Source organism: Clarias gariepinus, chromosome 24, assembly GCF_024256425.1.
Source record: "Clarias gariepinus isolate MV-2021 ecotype Netherlands chromosome 24, CGAR_prim_01v2, whole genome shotgun sequence".
NCBI classification, from domain to species: domain Eukaryota; kingdom Metazoa; phylum Chordata; class Actinopteri; order Siluriformes; family Clariidae; genus Clarias; species Clarias gariepinus.
In genome coordinates this window covers 25,017,813-25,035,000 of record NC_071123.1, presented here as the reverse complement: position 1 = coordinate 25,035,000, position 17,188 = coordinate 25,017,813, and the positions used below count along the sequence as shown (strand labels likewise).

General features: G+C 38.2%; 1 protein-coding gene across 3 annotated transcripts in view; it reads left to right on the top strand.

Moving 5' to 3' along the window:
- The window catches only part of arhgef9a (Cdc42 guanine nucleotide exchange factor (GEF) 9a), a 25,353-nt gene extending 8,185 nt beyond the window's left edge, over positions 1-17,168 (top strand). For 2 of the 3 annotated variants that reach the window (XM_053485023.1, XM_053485022.1), the window contains exons 2-11: positions 529-708; positions 1,547-1,621; positions 8,088-8,303; positions 8,879-9,058; positions 9,481-9,713; positions 11,664-11,793; positions 11,928-12,059; positions 12,533-12,776; positions 16,204-16,272; positions 16,431-17,168. In XM_053485023.1, coding sequence (XP_053340998.1) covers positions 529-708; positions 1,547-1,621; positions 8,088-8,303; positions 8,879-9,058; positions 9,481-9,713; positions 11,664-11,793; positions 11,928-12,059; positions 12,533-12,776; positions 16,204-16,272; positions 16,431-16,585 — 1,614 coding nt within the window. In that variant the 3' untranslated portion in view covers positions 16,586-17,168. The remainder of the gene's footprint in view (positions 1-528; positions 709-1,546; positions 1,622-8,087; positions 8,304-8,878; positions 9,059-9,480; positions 9,714-11,663; positions 11,794-11,927; positions 12,060-12,532; positions 12,777-16,203; positions 16,273-16,430) is intronic. The other variant, XM_053485024.1, reaches the window with a different exon arrangement.
- Positions 17,169-17,188: the final 20 nt, after the last annotated feature.

The window sequence follows — 17,188 nt, the reverse complement described above, 5'->3', positions numbered from 1 at the left end:
GGAAACAGAAAGCGCTTTCATCTTCTGTAAACACTTGTGTCTTTTTATGTTCATAGATGATGTGAAAAAAGTGCTTTGCTTGACTTAGTTTTCTTTTTTTGCATTTAAATACAAAGATATTATTTTTGAAATACAACAAAACGTGCAGTGTCCAGTGTTTGTGTTGTGGCGCCTCAGTGTGTTAAACGTTCGGTTTATAGCTGCGTCCGTCAGCGTGCTACATGTTAATTCGCTAAAGCTAACAGGAACGAAGAGAAATAATGTGAGACTGTAGTTCATGAAAATATATCACTGCTGTACCGGCTGTGTCTATTACTCACACACACACACACACACACACACACACACACACAGTATGTTTTCTTTGTACGATTGCCCAGATAACCCCTGTGGATTCTGTGCCAGAACTGGAGTGTGTGTGTGTGTGTGTGTGTGTGTGTGGATTGTAGCTGATGAAGGCATTTATGTAGGTCTAGATGTAATGGTATGAAGCTAAACCTCTCACTTTCTCTCTCTCTCTCTCTGCAGTTGGTGAGTGGAGGTTCTATCGTTAACGCCGAGGCGGTATGGGATCATGTGACCATGGCGGACCGCGAGTTGGCCTTTAAGGCCGGTGATGTCATCAAAGTGCTGGACTCATCCAATAGGGACTGGTGGTGGGGGCAGATTGACGAGGAGGAGGGCTGGTTTCCTGCCAGCTTTGTTCGGGTAACCACACACACTTGCACACACACACGCACACACACACACACACATGCTAAATAACAATCGTATTGGTTTGTATCACAGTTGTAACTGCGTTGTGTTGAGGAATGTAAAGAGATTTCTCTCTGTGTCCAGATCTCAGGCGTTTTGTGTAGGAGTACGCCGTTACGAGTTAGCGAGTTAAAACTACAATACGAACGAAACTTTTAAAACAAAAACAACAACACAAATCTAATGCATAATCAAAGGTATAATTCCATATACAACATTAGCAACTTCAATTTGCAGCTTATTTATGTTCCATTTAAAAAAATGATTATTTTACATTAACATTTTATGCATCATTATGCAACACACACACACACACACAAACACACACACACACACACACCTGCTTCCACTTGGTCTGTTTAAAAAAAAAAGTTTTTCAGTAACAGGATCGATGAATGTAAAATAACCTGAAATGCGTAAATGATTAAAACCGTCCCACTTCAGAAGTTATTAACTGTAACGCTATAGGAATACGAGAGCGCTGCGTTAGCATGTACGGGGTCCGAGTTGTGCTCACGTACAGATGTGTGATCATTTATGTTGCTGTAAAAATGACTGAAGTAAAAATATTTTGTGTATTTAGTAACTGACATTAATTTAAAGCTAACGCTGCTCTTAAGCTAACCTTTATGCTAATACACATACCCAGTCTCACACACACACATTAACACAACTTCTGTCTGTTCCTCAGGATTATAAGGTGCCTTATTTGTAACATTTTTCCGTCAACACACACTCGTCTGAATGTCCCCTGTCTTGTGTGCTCGGTTGTTGTTGTTGTATTTTTAAGGTGGACCCGAACTCCACCCAGCCTCCACCCAAGCAGCAACTTTTATACATCAACCCTGTCGTCGCCCCACTGAAGGTGCGTTATTTCACTTGTCCGTCATTTTCTGGACAACACATTTTGCTGCTTTTCGCCTCCGCTACATCCTAGCGCTTAAAATAAAATAGATAAATCTTGCTTTTTGTTTATGCCATTGATGCCGAACGCTTCGCTTCCATACCGGCATGGCCATGCTGACGGAGGTTATTCACAGCGTTTGAGCGGGACGCTACAACTTTATAACTACAACTGGTGAAATTTTGGAAACAGTATTAAGCGCTTAGCAAAAGTAAAATACTTTTAAACGTTTAGCGTAGGAACACTATATACAAACATTTTTGTAACAGCAAAAAACAAAAACCTTTTAGCAAAGCATTTTGTAGGTTTTAAGCAAACAAACAATTTAAAAATTAATTAATAAAACAACCACCAGCTTTCTGTTTTAGTAGACAAGCTACAAACATTTTAGTAAAATAAAGAAATCAGCAGAAGTTTCTATTTAAAAACACTGAACCTACAACCTTTCCAAACTACATATCCAAAATAAAAATAATAAAATAAATAAATAAATAAAGCTAACAAACTTTCTAGAAAAACACCGAAGCTACAAACGTTTTATTGAGAGAAAAGACAACTACAAACTTTATGGAAAAAGGAAGGGACACATTTTCTAGCAGAAATGAAACAGACACTAGAAATTTTAACAACACCAAAAAACCACATCTGTAGGAAAGATCAAACTTCTGAATTTTGTAGTAAAACTATTGCAACTTTATGTTTGACAATTTTGTATTACCATCAAATAGTCGTCTCATCTGTAAGAAAGATGAAATGAACTTGGATGAATGTTAGCATACTTTTGCTAACAACAAGCCTGAAAGAGCGGGTAACACTGTTGGTGAGTATTTAATTTGAGGAACTGCTAGAACATTTTTGAGGACACTTATCTACTAGTAGCTTATGAGAACAATTATAACTTCATACAGACATAAAACCTTCAGAAATAAGAGTCTTTAGTTTCTAGTGATCATGTTTGGAGCTTTTACTTTCGGTGATTGATCATCTCATGCTTAATGCAGTGTAAATCTGTGTATCTGTGTGTGTTTCTTTCTCTGTGCATATGTGTGGAGTGATGTTCTAGGATTAATGATGACTAAAGCTTTGTTTAAACACTAAGCAGAGAACACGGTGGGTAAGAAAAGTTAGAACATCGATCTGCTCTCCAAACTGTCAGTCTTTCTCTCTGGGCCACTGAGTAACCAATCAGAGGGCAGGATTTCTCGTCAGTCAGGTGTCAGGCTTAAAGACGTCTCTGCAGGTTATCACTAGGAAATGAGCTCCAGACCTGTCCATCACCGAGCCTCGGTGTAAGAGCAATAAAACGAGATTCTCTTTCCTGTTCAGATCAACTGAGATGACGATACACAGAGTATAGAGCCCGCAGGGCAGTGTGGACCAGGTGGAGTCCGGAACCCCAGGTTTTCCCCTACTCTGCTGGTTCTAGTCTAGTTCTGGCTCTGGTTCTACCTGATGTGTTAGGCAGATACATAGTCTAGAACTCTACATTGTTTAAGCAGCTTTACTTCTAGAATCCTAGCTTTGTTTGCATACTTAGCAAGCCTGATCTTAGCCTGCGGTTCTACACTTGTCCTGGCTATGTTCTTGACCAAAGTCCATTAAACCTCAATTACTTTAACCTCGAGAAGTTTGTTCAGGCAGGGTTATTCTACAACACCAACCTGGTATCCACTTGACTTTTTCTAAATCTGTTATACCCAGAGTTCTAGATTTACATTTGTTAATCCTACAACTCCATGTTTGTTTAATCTTATTTCTGTTGTTAGTTCTGGAACCCCATCTTTATGAAATTTTTTCTCTGCTAACTCTAGAATGCTTCTAGCTTTGCTGCTACTGGATGTTCAGATCTGTTCATATTTCTGTATTCTAGATCCTGATGGTGTGTTCATTCTGAAGCCCAGGGTTGATTATGTAATTACTACACTTTATCTTCAATTCTGTCAATTCTAGTACTGGTCTGGCTGTGTTCCCTACAGAACTCCACATGCATTGCATTTCCAAGGTTTTTATTTTTTTTTGGCATCTGTTTATTTTAGAACTGCATCTTTATTTTTATATTTAGCTCTGGCTTAGCTGCTTCTATATTTTCAGAAGTATTTATGTATTTAAAAAAAAAAACCTGATCTTGAGACAATGTTCGTTGTATCCCCCCCCCTTTAAGTCACCTTATTCTAGAAAGAAGGGTTCCGGCTTTGTTGTTGCCATCTTGTTAATATTTCTTGATCTCCATCGTTGTTTCTTTTTCGCTAATTCTGAAACTCTTTTAGACCTGCTTTTAGATTTGGTCATTTCGAAATAATCTACACCTCTCTTAACTGCTACATTCGTTCTGTGCCGAGTTTGTTTATGGAAGGATTTCGGATACCCCACAGATCTGTAAGCTCAAGATCTTCAGTCTGTGTCAGTGTGGTTCATTTTAGCTTCATGTCGTTTATTTTCGTTTGTTTCAGAACCTGAGGTCTGTTTATATTCCTTAAAAATCATAGAAGATACAATACTTAAACTTCTCTATGAGGTCTTAATATTCTACAATTTTATATTCCTGAATATAAAGCATCACACCCTAGGATAATAGGTTTATTTGTGTGTGTGTGTGTGTGTGTGTGTGTGTGTGTGTGTGTGAGAGAGAGAGAGAGAGAGAGAGAGAGAGAGAGTGTTCTGTGAAAGAGGGATTTTTTATTTTTTGGTCTAATGGCGCTTTTATGTAACCCAGCCTCAGCTGTGGACACACGCACACACACACACACTCACACACACACACACACACGCTTACCCCTCCCTAAGTGCATTTCCCCATTCGGTTTTACTTTCTGCCCACAAATTTCTATCTTTGTCTCACTTAATGGAGTTGGAACACACACACACACACACACACACACACACACACACACACGCACTTGCCTGTATTCATATTTAATACACACTCACTATCAGTCTATAAAACACTGTGTGTGTTGAGAGAGAGACATTAATGGAGGGAAGAAGGACCAAATGTCAACAAAAGAAAAAAGGAGACTAGAAAGTAAAAGTGTTGGATGTAAAGTCATCAACAGACACCACAACACTCATGTCCCCATGTCCCGTCAGTCATGTTCCTGTGTCCGGTCTTTCCACGCTGCTCTGTTGTGTAACTTTCAGACCTTCTTTATTTTTCTCTCTAACATTCACAGAACTCTATAGTTGATTAAGTTATATTCATTCTAGAACCCCGGCTTCTTGATCTTCCTTCGACCTTCTCTGTTCTTCTCTGTTACTTCTAGAACAGTCACATTGAGCTGCTAAATTCTTACATCTGCACAATCAATATGTTCGGACTCTGTTGCTTCCAGAATATCATATTTGTTTCTGTTCATTCTGGTCCAGGCTATAGTCATTCTATAACCACAGGTTTCTGTCTGGAAAAAAATCTTCCAGACGGTTCTTTTGTCCTGTCTCTGCAAAATCCAAACTCCATATTAAATTTTTTTAAATCCAGAAGAAGAGATCTTTGTAGAATTAATTTACTTTAGAACTGCTAGTTCAACAACACCCCAACTGATTTGTTCTCCATGTGTCACATCCAGGCCTCCATACTTTCGTCTCTAGCATTGTCAGAGCTCCACGTTTGATTTGGTTGTATTCATTCTAGAAATTTATCTTCAACATTTCTGCAGATCGGTTTAATCAAGATGTTCTAATTTTAGAACGTAAACTTAGTAATTAGTTTATTAGAACTTATTTTTGTTTCTCTTCTCTCTAGAACACCAGACTTCATGTTTTGCTTGCGTTCACTGTTGCAGCAAATCCTTAAACTTTTTAGCTTGTTGTATCTCGATCACTACTAGAACTAAATAACTTTTAATTATAAGACATCAGATATCTATAACTCCAGAACAAGTGATTATAACTCTAAAACAGTTTATTAACTCTAGAAGAGGCCATGAGCTGTTTTAGAGTTATAATCACCTGTTTGATTTGAGAAATTCTAGAACTGGAAGTAGTAAATGCACGAATGGAAAGGTTCTGAGGACAATACTAGAATCTTAGACAACCCCAGAGTCTAGAACTCTTAATGTTGGCGCACATACTGTACAACTTCCAGTTTAAGGAATGTACAATGAAATGTGCCTCTTGAGTCCCTTCCAGAACGCCTAATGTTTGTTTTTGTTAGAGGTTCTAGATTTTATTTTATAGCTTTAACACTTTAACGTTAACTTTTTTAAAGGTGCCACAAATTCAAAAAAAATTTTGAAAGGCTGAGATTTCTTTCTAGAACTATGGACTTTAGACTATGTTTATTGTAGAACGCTGGCAAGATTTAGGTTCTGTCTCTAATTTCCACATTGTTGTTTATGCTTAAATGTAGAATGTGATTTTATTTTCGAGATTTTTGCTCTAGACTTTCACATTATTCAAAGTCTACCAGGTTTAGGTCTCTCTGGATTAAATCACTTTTTGCTACAAAAACCCTGTAAATTATTAAACTGTACGAAACCACACACACACACACACACACACAGAAATTCCGCGTGTTTACGTTGCAGTAATCACCGCTCAGTAGAAAGATATCACTAAGCTATTTCGGCGCTTTATCTCATTCTTCTGAGTGTGTTTATGGACAAGTGATGTGACGTCAGTAGTTAGTGTGTGTGGTTGTCATGAGGTGAGTCATCTCGCTCTGAATGAGCTGTCAGTCTGCATTACATGACGAGGGGTGAAAAAAAGGGGGTATTTCTCACTCCTGGAAATGAAAGAACGACAGAGTGAGAACAAAAAACAAAAATAGAAAGAGATAAGAGGAGGAGGAGGAGGAGGAAGGAGGGGGCAGAGGAAAGAAAGGGATGAGAGAGGATGAGAAATGGAGATTAAGAGAGAAAGAGGATGAGGTGGCAGGGAATGGGAGCAGGATTAAGAGATGAGAGAGGGATGAGGGAAAGAGAAGACTGAGGGAAAAGGGAAGGTGTGAAGGAAAAAAGGAGAACTGAGGGATTCAAAGGGATGATGAAAAGGAGGGAGGAAGGATGAGGACACAGAAAAGAGACAGGGATGGAAGATGGATGATGGGGGATAAAGAAGAGGTGAATGAGAGGAAGAGGACGTGTGGGAAGGAAGAGAAAGAAATGAGTAATGAGTGAGACAGAGAGAGAGAGAGAGAGAGAGAGAGATGATGAAAAGTAACGAAGAAAGGAGGGAATGTGTTTTCTCATGCTGCACTTTTGCATCATCAGCATGCAAGAGGTTTCACAGAACCTTTACACACACACACACACACACACACACACGCATAGTGTTTGCTACACAACTGCTAACACACCTCGCCACCCACAGATATTACAATATGAGTGTGTGATCAGATTACTGTATGTGTGTGTGTGTGTGTGTGTGTGTGTTTATATTTCAAGTTTCCCAGTATTTTTAACAGTAATATAACAACTGATTTTACCCCCTACCTGCACACACACACACACACACACACATAGACAAGATTTATGTGGCTGTTTTTCCATCTTATAGAGGCAGCAGAAAGAAATTGTGCTGATTGTGCAGAATATGGTATTACACTATTGGCATTTAAGTGTGTGTGTGTGTCTGTGTGTGTGTGTGTGTGTGTGCTGTTTAGTTATCAGTGTTTTGGGGTAGAAAAAGAGTCAAGCAGAAACACCCTGCTGCTGCGATTCGTTCTCATTATTTGTGCTTCTTTGGTTTCTTCTTTGTGGAACAAAGGAAACACACACACACACACACACACTAGTCCTTATGGGGACCTGCTCACACACCCATATTACAGGGACTCGTGTAAAATTAGAGCTGTTTTTATTTTTGCAGTGTACTTTTATTCTGTAACATTAATATTAGTATTAATTGTTTTGAAATCGTTTCGTTTTCTGTCTCTATTTTAGACTTAATATCTGTCTGTCTGAAAGCAGACCGCAGGTTGCAGTATATTTATAATTGTAGAAAATAAATGATCATGGTCAAAAGTCTGCTGTTTCCTGTCGCTGAATGCGCTGTGTCACTGTCACATTAAAGCATATTTAAAATAAAAAATAAATATTGACACATCAGTCCAAATATACATGTAATTATGCTAACAATAAAATAATAATAAGTAATATTAATACTTATTGTGTGACTGCACGTACCTTTGTGTCTTAAAAGCCATTAACATAATGTATAATCTTATAAATCACAACTTATTGATCTGTTTTTGTCTATATTACTCTTGCTTGATTTGAGTGATGCGAGAGGTCTATATAACACATTCATAAAACTCACTGTGTTCTCTGAAATATGATCAACTGTGGAGGTAAAAGTCTGTGGAATCTGGAGGTCCTCATGTTACTGTTACAATACTCGGTCCCCATAAGCACAACACCAGAGTGTTTGTCTCTCTATATCTCCGTATCGGTTTTTATTTTTTTAAATAGCTCATGTGTGTGTGTTAAAGCTATGGGCAAACCAAGAGGAGACGGTGTTGGTGGATCCAGCAGAGGGCGGTAGCGAGGTTCAGAACGGCCATGCCGAGGCGAGTCCGAACCCGAGCAGCGACTGTGTGTGTTTGAGCCAGACAGTGCAGAACCGGGACCAGATGAGGGCGAACGTCATCAACGAGATCATGAGCACAGAGAGACATTACATCAAACACCTCAAGGACATATGTGAGGTAGAATACACACACACACACACACACACACACACACACCTTGGATATGATAGCATTCTTTGTTAACTACAAATACTCTGAACCTGAAAAAGTATTTTGAGTAAAGAGGACATTTAGGATGTTTTTTCCCTTTTTTTTTCGAAAGCACTTTAATATTGAGCGAACATGAAAAGAGCACACAGATACACACACACACACACACACACACACACACACGATCATTAGTGTTGCCTCAGCTCAGTGGCTTCACCCATGGGAATTCAGAAAAAAGGCTTATAAAAAAAGGATTCACACACACACACACACACACACACACACACACACAGAGCAGCCTCCACAATCTCTAATGACTGTTAGAGGTTATGCAACCAGAAGAGCTACAACGAGGCGAATTTTCACTGTGCAATAACACACACACACACACACTCACACACTCACCGTTATCTTGGCTGTACTCCATTACTACAAATACACATTTCACATACAAATAAAGCAGTACTACATATAAAGATTTTGTTTGGGTTTCTTCAGAACAAAATATGTGTGTGTGGGTGTGTGTGTGTGTGTGTGTCCAGGGTTATCTGAAGCAGTGCAAAAAGAGGCGAGACATGTTTAACGATGACCAGCTGAAGGTGATATTCGGGAACATCGAGGACATTTACAGGTTCCAACTCGGCTTCGTTAGAGATCTGGAGAAACAGTTTAACACAGAAGAGCCGCATCTGAGTGAGATCGGACCCTGCTTCCTCGAACATGTTCGTAAACACACATTTTTAGTAGCTATATTTATCATGCACAATTATATAAATTGGGACTAGTTTAGTAGATATTAAAATGAGTTGTTTATCCCCTAAAGGAATAACTTGGCATTGAGTGTCAAAAAAAGTCAAATGTTCAAAACAACATAACTAAATTCTGGTCTCATCAAGTCAGCATATAATAAAACTAAAATTGCAAACATTTTCTAATAATTTTTAGTACCAAAAATGATCATTTTACATCAAGCAGATAAACTGGCTAAGCTCTTAAAGGACATCATTCTTTACACTTATCCAGTATGAAATGTAGCATAATATTTATAAAACATTCGTCTTAGGATTTTCCGATGCATACATCCCAAACATTTGTTTCCAGCTTCACTGAAAACACACGTTTATTTGTGTATCTGTCTCAACAGCAAGACGGTTTCTGGATCTATTCCGAGTACTGTAACAACCACGTCGATGCGTGTATGGAACTCACGCGCCTCATGAGAGACGGGAGGTACCAGAATTTCTTCGAAGCATGCCGGTTGGTCCAGCAGATGATAGACATCGCCATTGACGGCTTTTTGTTAACTCCGGTCCAGAAGATTTGCAAATATCCACTACAGCTAGCAGAATTGCTGAAATATACCGTACAAGAGCACAGGTAATGTTCAGTTACATGACCACACACATGCATTTGCAAACAACTAATAAACAAATCAAATTATGTATAGAAAGACATGTATGTTTTTTTTCTTTAGATCCCTTTCTCATATAAGATCAAACCCCTGACGCACTACTGTGTGTAGTTTTTCTGGGTGGTGCAAACACCGCAAACATTGTAGCACTGAGAGCTGCCACCTTGTCTTGGCTAAAATTGTTTATTTGTTATAATTGTTCACCTCGCTGTCATTGGAAACTTAGGCCTTGTTGCTCTAGGGCATGCCGCTCAACAAATCAGGCTATGCCGACTTGGCTTGACTTTTCAGATACAGTGATGTTTGCAGGTAAAATGTAGGCCTTAATGTTACTGTTACAATACCTGGTCCTCGTAAGTACACTTTACCAAAATATATGTGTAAGTGTTGGTCATGCGCACTTCACATCTATGAGTACTCCTCTTTTGTTGATATCTCTGTTCGCTCCCTGGGGTGCTAACTTCAGCAGCTTCCCCTGATGCTCACTTCTCTATCCCAGATCCTGAATGCACCTTGCAGCATGATCTCTCACTCACGGCACATTAGCTGGACTAGCTCCAGTTGGCAGTTTGCCCTCTTTCATATGATTTACAGATCATCTGTTTCCATCTGCTGGCTTCCTGTATCCTGCATCCAGGCCTATTAAGAGTGAGAGGAACTTAATTTTCCCCAGATAAAGAAGAGTCTCATTCTGGTGAAGTATGGCCCCCAGGAAAGCAGGAATATCTTACCCATGATACACATTGTCTTGATTTTTCACTATCCAGTGTACTGGGACACTGTAAATATCCTAAATAAAGGTATGTGGGCGTCTTCACTTCGCTCAAAGACTCGCTGTTGTGCAGATCTATGCTCTCCGTTTTTGCTTTCCTGTATGTGTCAGCAGTTCTGCTTTCACAGTACAGATGGTGGGCCAGGTATGCTAACAGTGCTCTGCAGTGCACTCCTGCAAGGTCTGCGAGAAAAGATCCCAAGGGGTCCACAGTGCAGGTTGGCTCCGATTTGAGGGCAGGTGGGACCTTGTAGGAGCTTTTTGGCCAGCTCGTGAAATGGTGCTTTGGCAGTATTGGGATTTGTTTTTTGGTCCTTCCTTCCCACTTTCACCAGCTCAGTGCAGTTTGGCCCTGTGGTGTCCCTGCTGTCCACCTAACCTGTCACAGAGCCTTGTGTTTCTTTCATGTGGTCAGCCATTAAACAAGCCACTGGATTGGTTCAGGATTGAAACATCTCCTGGGTCGTTGCTGTTGACCTTGGGTATGTGGACTGTCTAAATTAGGGTCGGAAAAAAGCCAACGTCTTTTCTGTTTTATGGACAGCGTCTTTACACTGTAAAAGAGTCCCAATCTGATAAACCTTTCCTTGCCACTGATATGGTACCCTTGTATACTTCACCTGTAAATATGCACACGATTGTGCTCATGCGCTTGGGTACTGACAATTTTTTATCTTATCTTTGCTTATCTTTTTCCTAAAAAAAGTACCAGACATCCCACATTCCATTCGTAGCATACAGCAAGCAGAACATAAGTCAGATACTTGCTGCTCTTTTTTTTGTTTTTACAATGCTAACAAGGGAATTGAAACTTACGCTAGACTCAGAAATGTTTCAGAGCTGCCAGAACTCAGTTAACAGAAAACTATTAGCAAAAAAAAAAAACAATCCCCTGGCTATTTAGTTGAACACCAGCCATTGTTGAAAGCCACTTGTCTTGAAAGTGCTAAAAGGCTGCTGGGAAGACGTTCAGATGAGTGGTTACAATTTGAACACATGCTCGCCCACGCACGCTGTCTTTCTAAAACATAACATCATCGAAATAATGTTGATATCTGCTGCTTTTCTCCTCCACCCTCTTAATCTATCTGTCCGCCTCTTCCACCCCCTTACCCACCTTCATCGCTATCTCTGCCTCTCGCAGTGATTACCGGTATGTTGCTGCAGCGTTGGCCGTCATGAGAAATGTAACCCAGCAGATTAATGAAAGGAAACGAAGACTGGAGAACATCGACAAAATTGCTCAGTGGCAGGCGTCCGTACTGGACTGGGAGGTGAGATCTACTGGTCCTGGAAATATACGGCAGTAAATATGTCATGGTGTGAATGCCAGGATTGTGAATCGCTGGTGAATTTGGACTGAGCATTGTGTGTGTGTGTGTGTGTGTGTGTGTGTGTGTGTGTTCAGGGTGAGGATGTCCTGGATAGGAGCTCTGAGCTGGTGTACACCGGAGAGCTGTCCTGGATCTATCAGCCTTATGGGAGGAGTCAAACACGCGTCTTCTTCCTGTTTGACCATCAGATGGTCATCTGCAAGAAGGTGAAAGAAAGAAAGAAAAAAAGAAAGAAAGAGGAGAAAGAAATAGTACATGAAATGTAAAAATGCATGTTATGACAATGCAAGTAGAGCTAGAAATAGAAAAAAAGAGAGTTAAAGACAAAAAAATAGACCAGAAATTGACAATAGGAAAGTAGAAAATGGGAAAAAGTAAGAAGGAAAGGAAAAAGAAAGAAAGAAAGTACAGAAATCAAAAAAAGGAAACAAGAGCGAAATATGCTAGGGAAAAGAATGGAAATAAATAAAAAAGAAACCAAAAGAAAAAGGAACAAATGAGAACTAAACAAACAAAAGATGGATTGATAGATAAGAGTACACATTGTACTATATTACAATAAGATTATTTTATTAAAGAAGATTTTCGTATTAAACATTTTACTTTTGAATAACAGTGAGAAAAACATACTCTGATAATGATTTTCCACTTGAAATTCTGACTTTTTTCCAAAACACAGGACTTGATTCGACGTGATATCCTTTATTATAAAGGACGAATCGATATGGATCGCTATGAAGTCATGGACGCTATAGACGGCCGAGATGACGATTTTAATGTCAGCGTGAAAAACGCCTTCAAACTGAGCAACAAAGACTCGGACGAAATACATATTTTCCTCGCCAAGAAGCTGGAGGAGAAGATCCGCTGGCTGCGAGCGTTTCAGGAAGAGCGCAAGATGGTGCAGGAGGACGAGAAGATCGGTGAGTTTGGAGAGTCTGAATGAACCTCTAAATGAAACAGATTAACTGAAATAAAGCAAAACTAAATTAAACATAGTGCCCAGGGTGCACCAGAAAGACAGTGGGCACATCTATTTAAAGGGAACATACCAGTATAATTATAGCATAATTTTAGAAAAAGGGGAATGTTATATTAATACTTTTATGTTATAAAAGCCCCAGATGCTGGAAAAAAAATACATCTCACTATGATGTCACTCAATCAGATGTGACCCAATGTGATATCATTCAAGATAATGTCAGGAAAGTTCTTAACGACTTTTCAGTAAAAGTTTAAGGCATCATCACAGCTGACTTGTTTGAGATATCAGAAATCCCTTCGCAATTTTGCATCGTCAATGTTTTGAGATCACATGGGCCCGGTTTGTTGGCGATCGCATAAATCTCCTAGGAGGAGTACATCAAAATTCATTTTTGCAAACAACCCAAAAAAACTGAATTCCTTTTGAGTAAAGCTGAACTATATGACATCAACACTTTCAGACATATTATAGCAGTGACGATTATGTAATAGTTATACTGCCGTAGTGCTTGGGCCCTAATAAAAACTACCTTAAAAGTTACATAAAATTTAAAGGTCCTGTATAAGTTAATGCAGGTCTCAGAGTTCTCCCAGAGGGTGAGTGCGTGTGTGTGTTTTCTTGTGTTTTGTGTTTGTACATGCAAACTGCTGACCCAACTGAATGTCTAAACAGGAACAGAAAGTGAATTTTGTATAATAAATGTCCTGTGAAATTAAAATAATTATAAAATAATTATTATATACTAAAGTATAAGAAATATATATATATATATATATATATATATATATATATATATATATATATATATATATATAATTATATATATAGCTTGTATAGCTTGTACTATTTATGTATTTCTGTTTTTTTTATTGTGTAGAGCTGCTTTGCGACAATGACAATTGTTAAAAGCGCTACACAAATAAAATAGAATTTAAGTGAATTGGTTGTATGCAAGGTACTTATTTATAATCAATATAATTATAAATAATAACTTTGTATTACTTAGTAACTAGAAATATAATAATCCGACACTAGGAACAATGGGAAGTAAATTGTCATGTGCCATCTCCATACTGTATGTAAATAAAAGAAAGGTTTTGTCTTCACATTGGTTAGAACTCGCTCTTTCAATGATATCTTTACATTTCATACATAGGAAGACCAGAATCCAGTCTCAGAAAAATTTCTTTCTGTCTGTCTGTCCACCTGATTTTGTCACAGCATCATGGAAAACTGGCTTGACAGAATTTAATGTAACTTTGCCAGTCCCTCTGTATTTGCCTGAAGTTAAGTCTGCCCCATTAATTAAATCAAAACGTTGGAACAGTGTCTGCAGTTTTCTTTTGCCAGATTACCTTACAGCAGCCATCGCTCTTTCACACGTATATAACGCTGTTGTCCTAGAAATGGGCGTGGCTATACGCGTCATTCCACAGAGCCAATCAACGCAATAGTTTACTGTAAATACACAGAGTACGTCAAACACAGATAAACGACTGTAATGCATATACAAAGCGCCCAAATCCTCATGAAACACAAACAAAAGCGTGACCCAGCATAGGACACTAAAAATAAACACAGGTAGACTATGAAAACTGATATGTATTAATAAGTTAGACAGAGAGTTCCGCCGTACAAAAAGACAGACAGACATGTAAGTTAGCTTCACCCTGAAATAATAATAATAATAATAATATCACTGATTACATTAAAGTTCAGCAGATTATTTTTAACTTCTTTGACTTTAACCATTAACAAAGCAAACTCATACTACAGTTATTTTATATTATACATATACAATATATAATAAAAAAAGTTAATTAACATAAAAGAAAAAAAAAGAAACAATGTTGAACTTTGTAACTTGCATTTTCACACTTCAAAAGAAGTTGCATTATTATTCGGAAAAACAAATCCTTCTTTTAAAAATCAGCGTTTTTTTGGTTTCACAGCAGTAGAATTTGATCATTTTACGATCTGTGTATCATTCCTTTATTTGATTTTTCATCATAAAACCAAAATAAAAATAAGAAAACCACAAAGGTTAATGTCTCTTTTTTAAAGTTCTTTTTTATAGAAATTAAAGCTGTTATGCTTTCGTTGCGCTTACAGATGCTCATTCACAGCTTTTGGAAATATGTAAAAGCTCACTGCATCACTTTCATGGTGTTTTATATGCAGTTTTTCAAAGGTTTACACATTTAAATTTTACTGTATACACGTTTACTGTAGCTTCATCTTAATTAAACTTAATGAACTGCGCTCATTGTCTATTATTTTTCAATTTTGATTCAAGCACAAATTCAGAAATCGGAAAACTATATATATATATATATATATATATATATATATATATAAATATTTTGTTTTGGAAACGAATGCTGAAAAAACAAGTGGTTTTCTCATTTATTTACTTCTATATCAGAAACAAATGAGTGTATGATCAGTGTAGCTTAGTGACTTTGTCGCTAGATTTAGCGACTTTTCAGACACCCTTGACGAATTTTTTATTTTCAAAAAAAGAACCTAGCGACAAATCTAGTGACTTTTGGACAAACCTTAGAAACTTTCCAAATGTCGCCAGTATTGTCCTGTAATCGCGAGGTCTTGCTTTCCCAGTACAGTTACTCATCTCCCTGTGTCTGCTCTGATCAGCGAGCGTGAGCTCCCGCTAAAAGGAGCAGAATATTCCCGTGACCGCACGGCAGCTGACAGAGATGTGAATGTGCTGCGTATGCGCAAACGTTGTTGCCACGGACCAATCACTTACCTGCTTCTCCTTTGCTTGAAATTAAACTGTTTAATTTGACCGTTTCTTCCTATTTTTTCTTCTGATGCACTTATATTACTCACTGTTACAGAGCTTAAGTTCATTCCAGTTTCTGAACTCGTCTGAAATCGTTTACTGAACTACATCTAATTGACTGTACGTGATTCTACTTACTCAGACACAACGATAAACTGTATTAAACTTATTTAATATGTTGAAATATATATATATATATATATATATATATATATATAAATAGGCTATATATATATATATATATATATATATATACATATGTATATATATGTGTGTATGTTATCATATACACATAAAAAACATATACTGTATAGGTATAATATAAATTTGAAAATGGAAAATATGTAACGTTATAACAGTTTTATATTGGACACATAAGAAAGGATTAGGGAAAACACGCAGAATGCAAATACAACGTAATTACATCATCAATATGCAAATATACGCATGACGTCATCTAGCGATGTTTGGCGACTTTTCGAGCAGACTTTAGCTACTTTCCATTTAAAATAGTTGGCAACACTGTGTATGATACACAGATTTGTTTTTTACCTTTCAGGGTTTGAGATTTCGGAGTATCAGAAGCGGCAGGCGGCTCTCACGGTGAGGAGAGTAACCAAACAGAAAGGTACGAATTCAGATGAAACGATCTGAAATGTTACTCCATTTTTCTTTCCACCTCAACATGCCTGTATTTTGCAGTGCAGATTTCTATGCATTGTAAAAGTGTTTTTTTTTTTAATTTTTTTTATTAAATCACTATTATTTATTTTTTTATCATCTTAGGTGTGGGACGATCAGCCCCGCCCTCCTACCCTCCCCCTCTCGATCCCGCCAACCCGGGACACTTCCTCCTCCCAGATGGATATGAGTACGAACCCAAACGCAGCACGTCACCTTTTTGGCACAACATCAGCCGCTTAGCGCCCTTTAAGAAATAGCCACCGAGTGAAAGCGACCTTTCAGCCAGCGCAACCACCAACACCACCAACAACAACAAAAAACAAAAAAAAACTGTCTAACGTAAGGAAAAAAGAAGAAGCACTACCCTACGAAAAGAAAAATCACCATCGAGCGTAAAAACACGGACTGCTGCGATTTTCTGCAACAATCAAACATTCAAAAAATAAGAAGAAGCACTATCCTAAATATGTTTTTTAAAATTAATATTAGGAGAAGAGACTCAACATACACACACACACACACACACACACACAAACAGTTGGAGAGAAGCAGCTGTACTGGGTTACAGCGCCCCCTGTCGGACTGGCTGCACTGACCTGTATACATATGACATACAGTATTACACTCTGGAGAAACACACACACACACACACACACACACACACACAAACACACTGTAACGGTTATACACAGTTGTGCATTCTTTTGGAACCCGACCCACAAGCCCTGCGTCGCTCCATCCTTCGTCTGATGGGATTTTCGATAAGTGTTTTGTTTCCCTTTCTCTTCAAACGAATGATAAATCATTTCCACATTTTTGGAAGAAGAAAAAAAAAAGAAACATACACACACATACACACA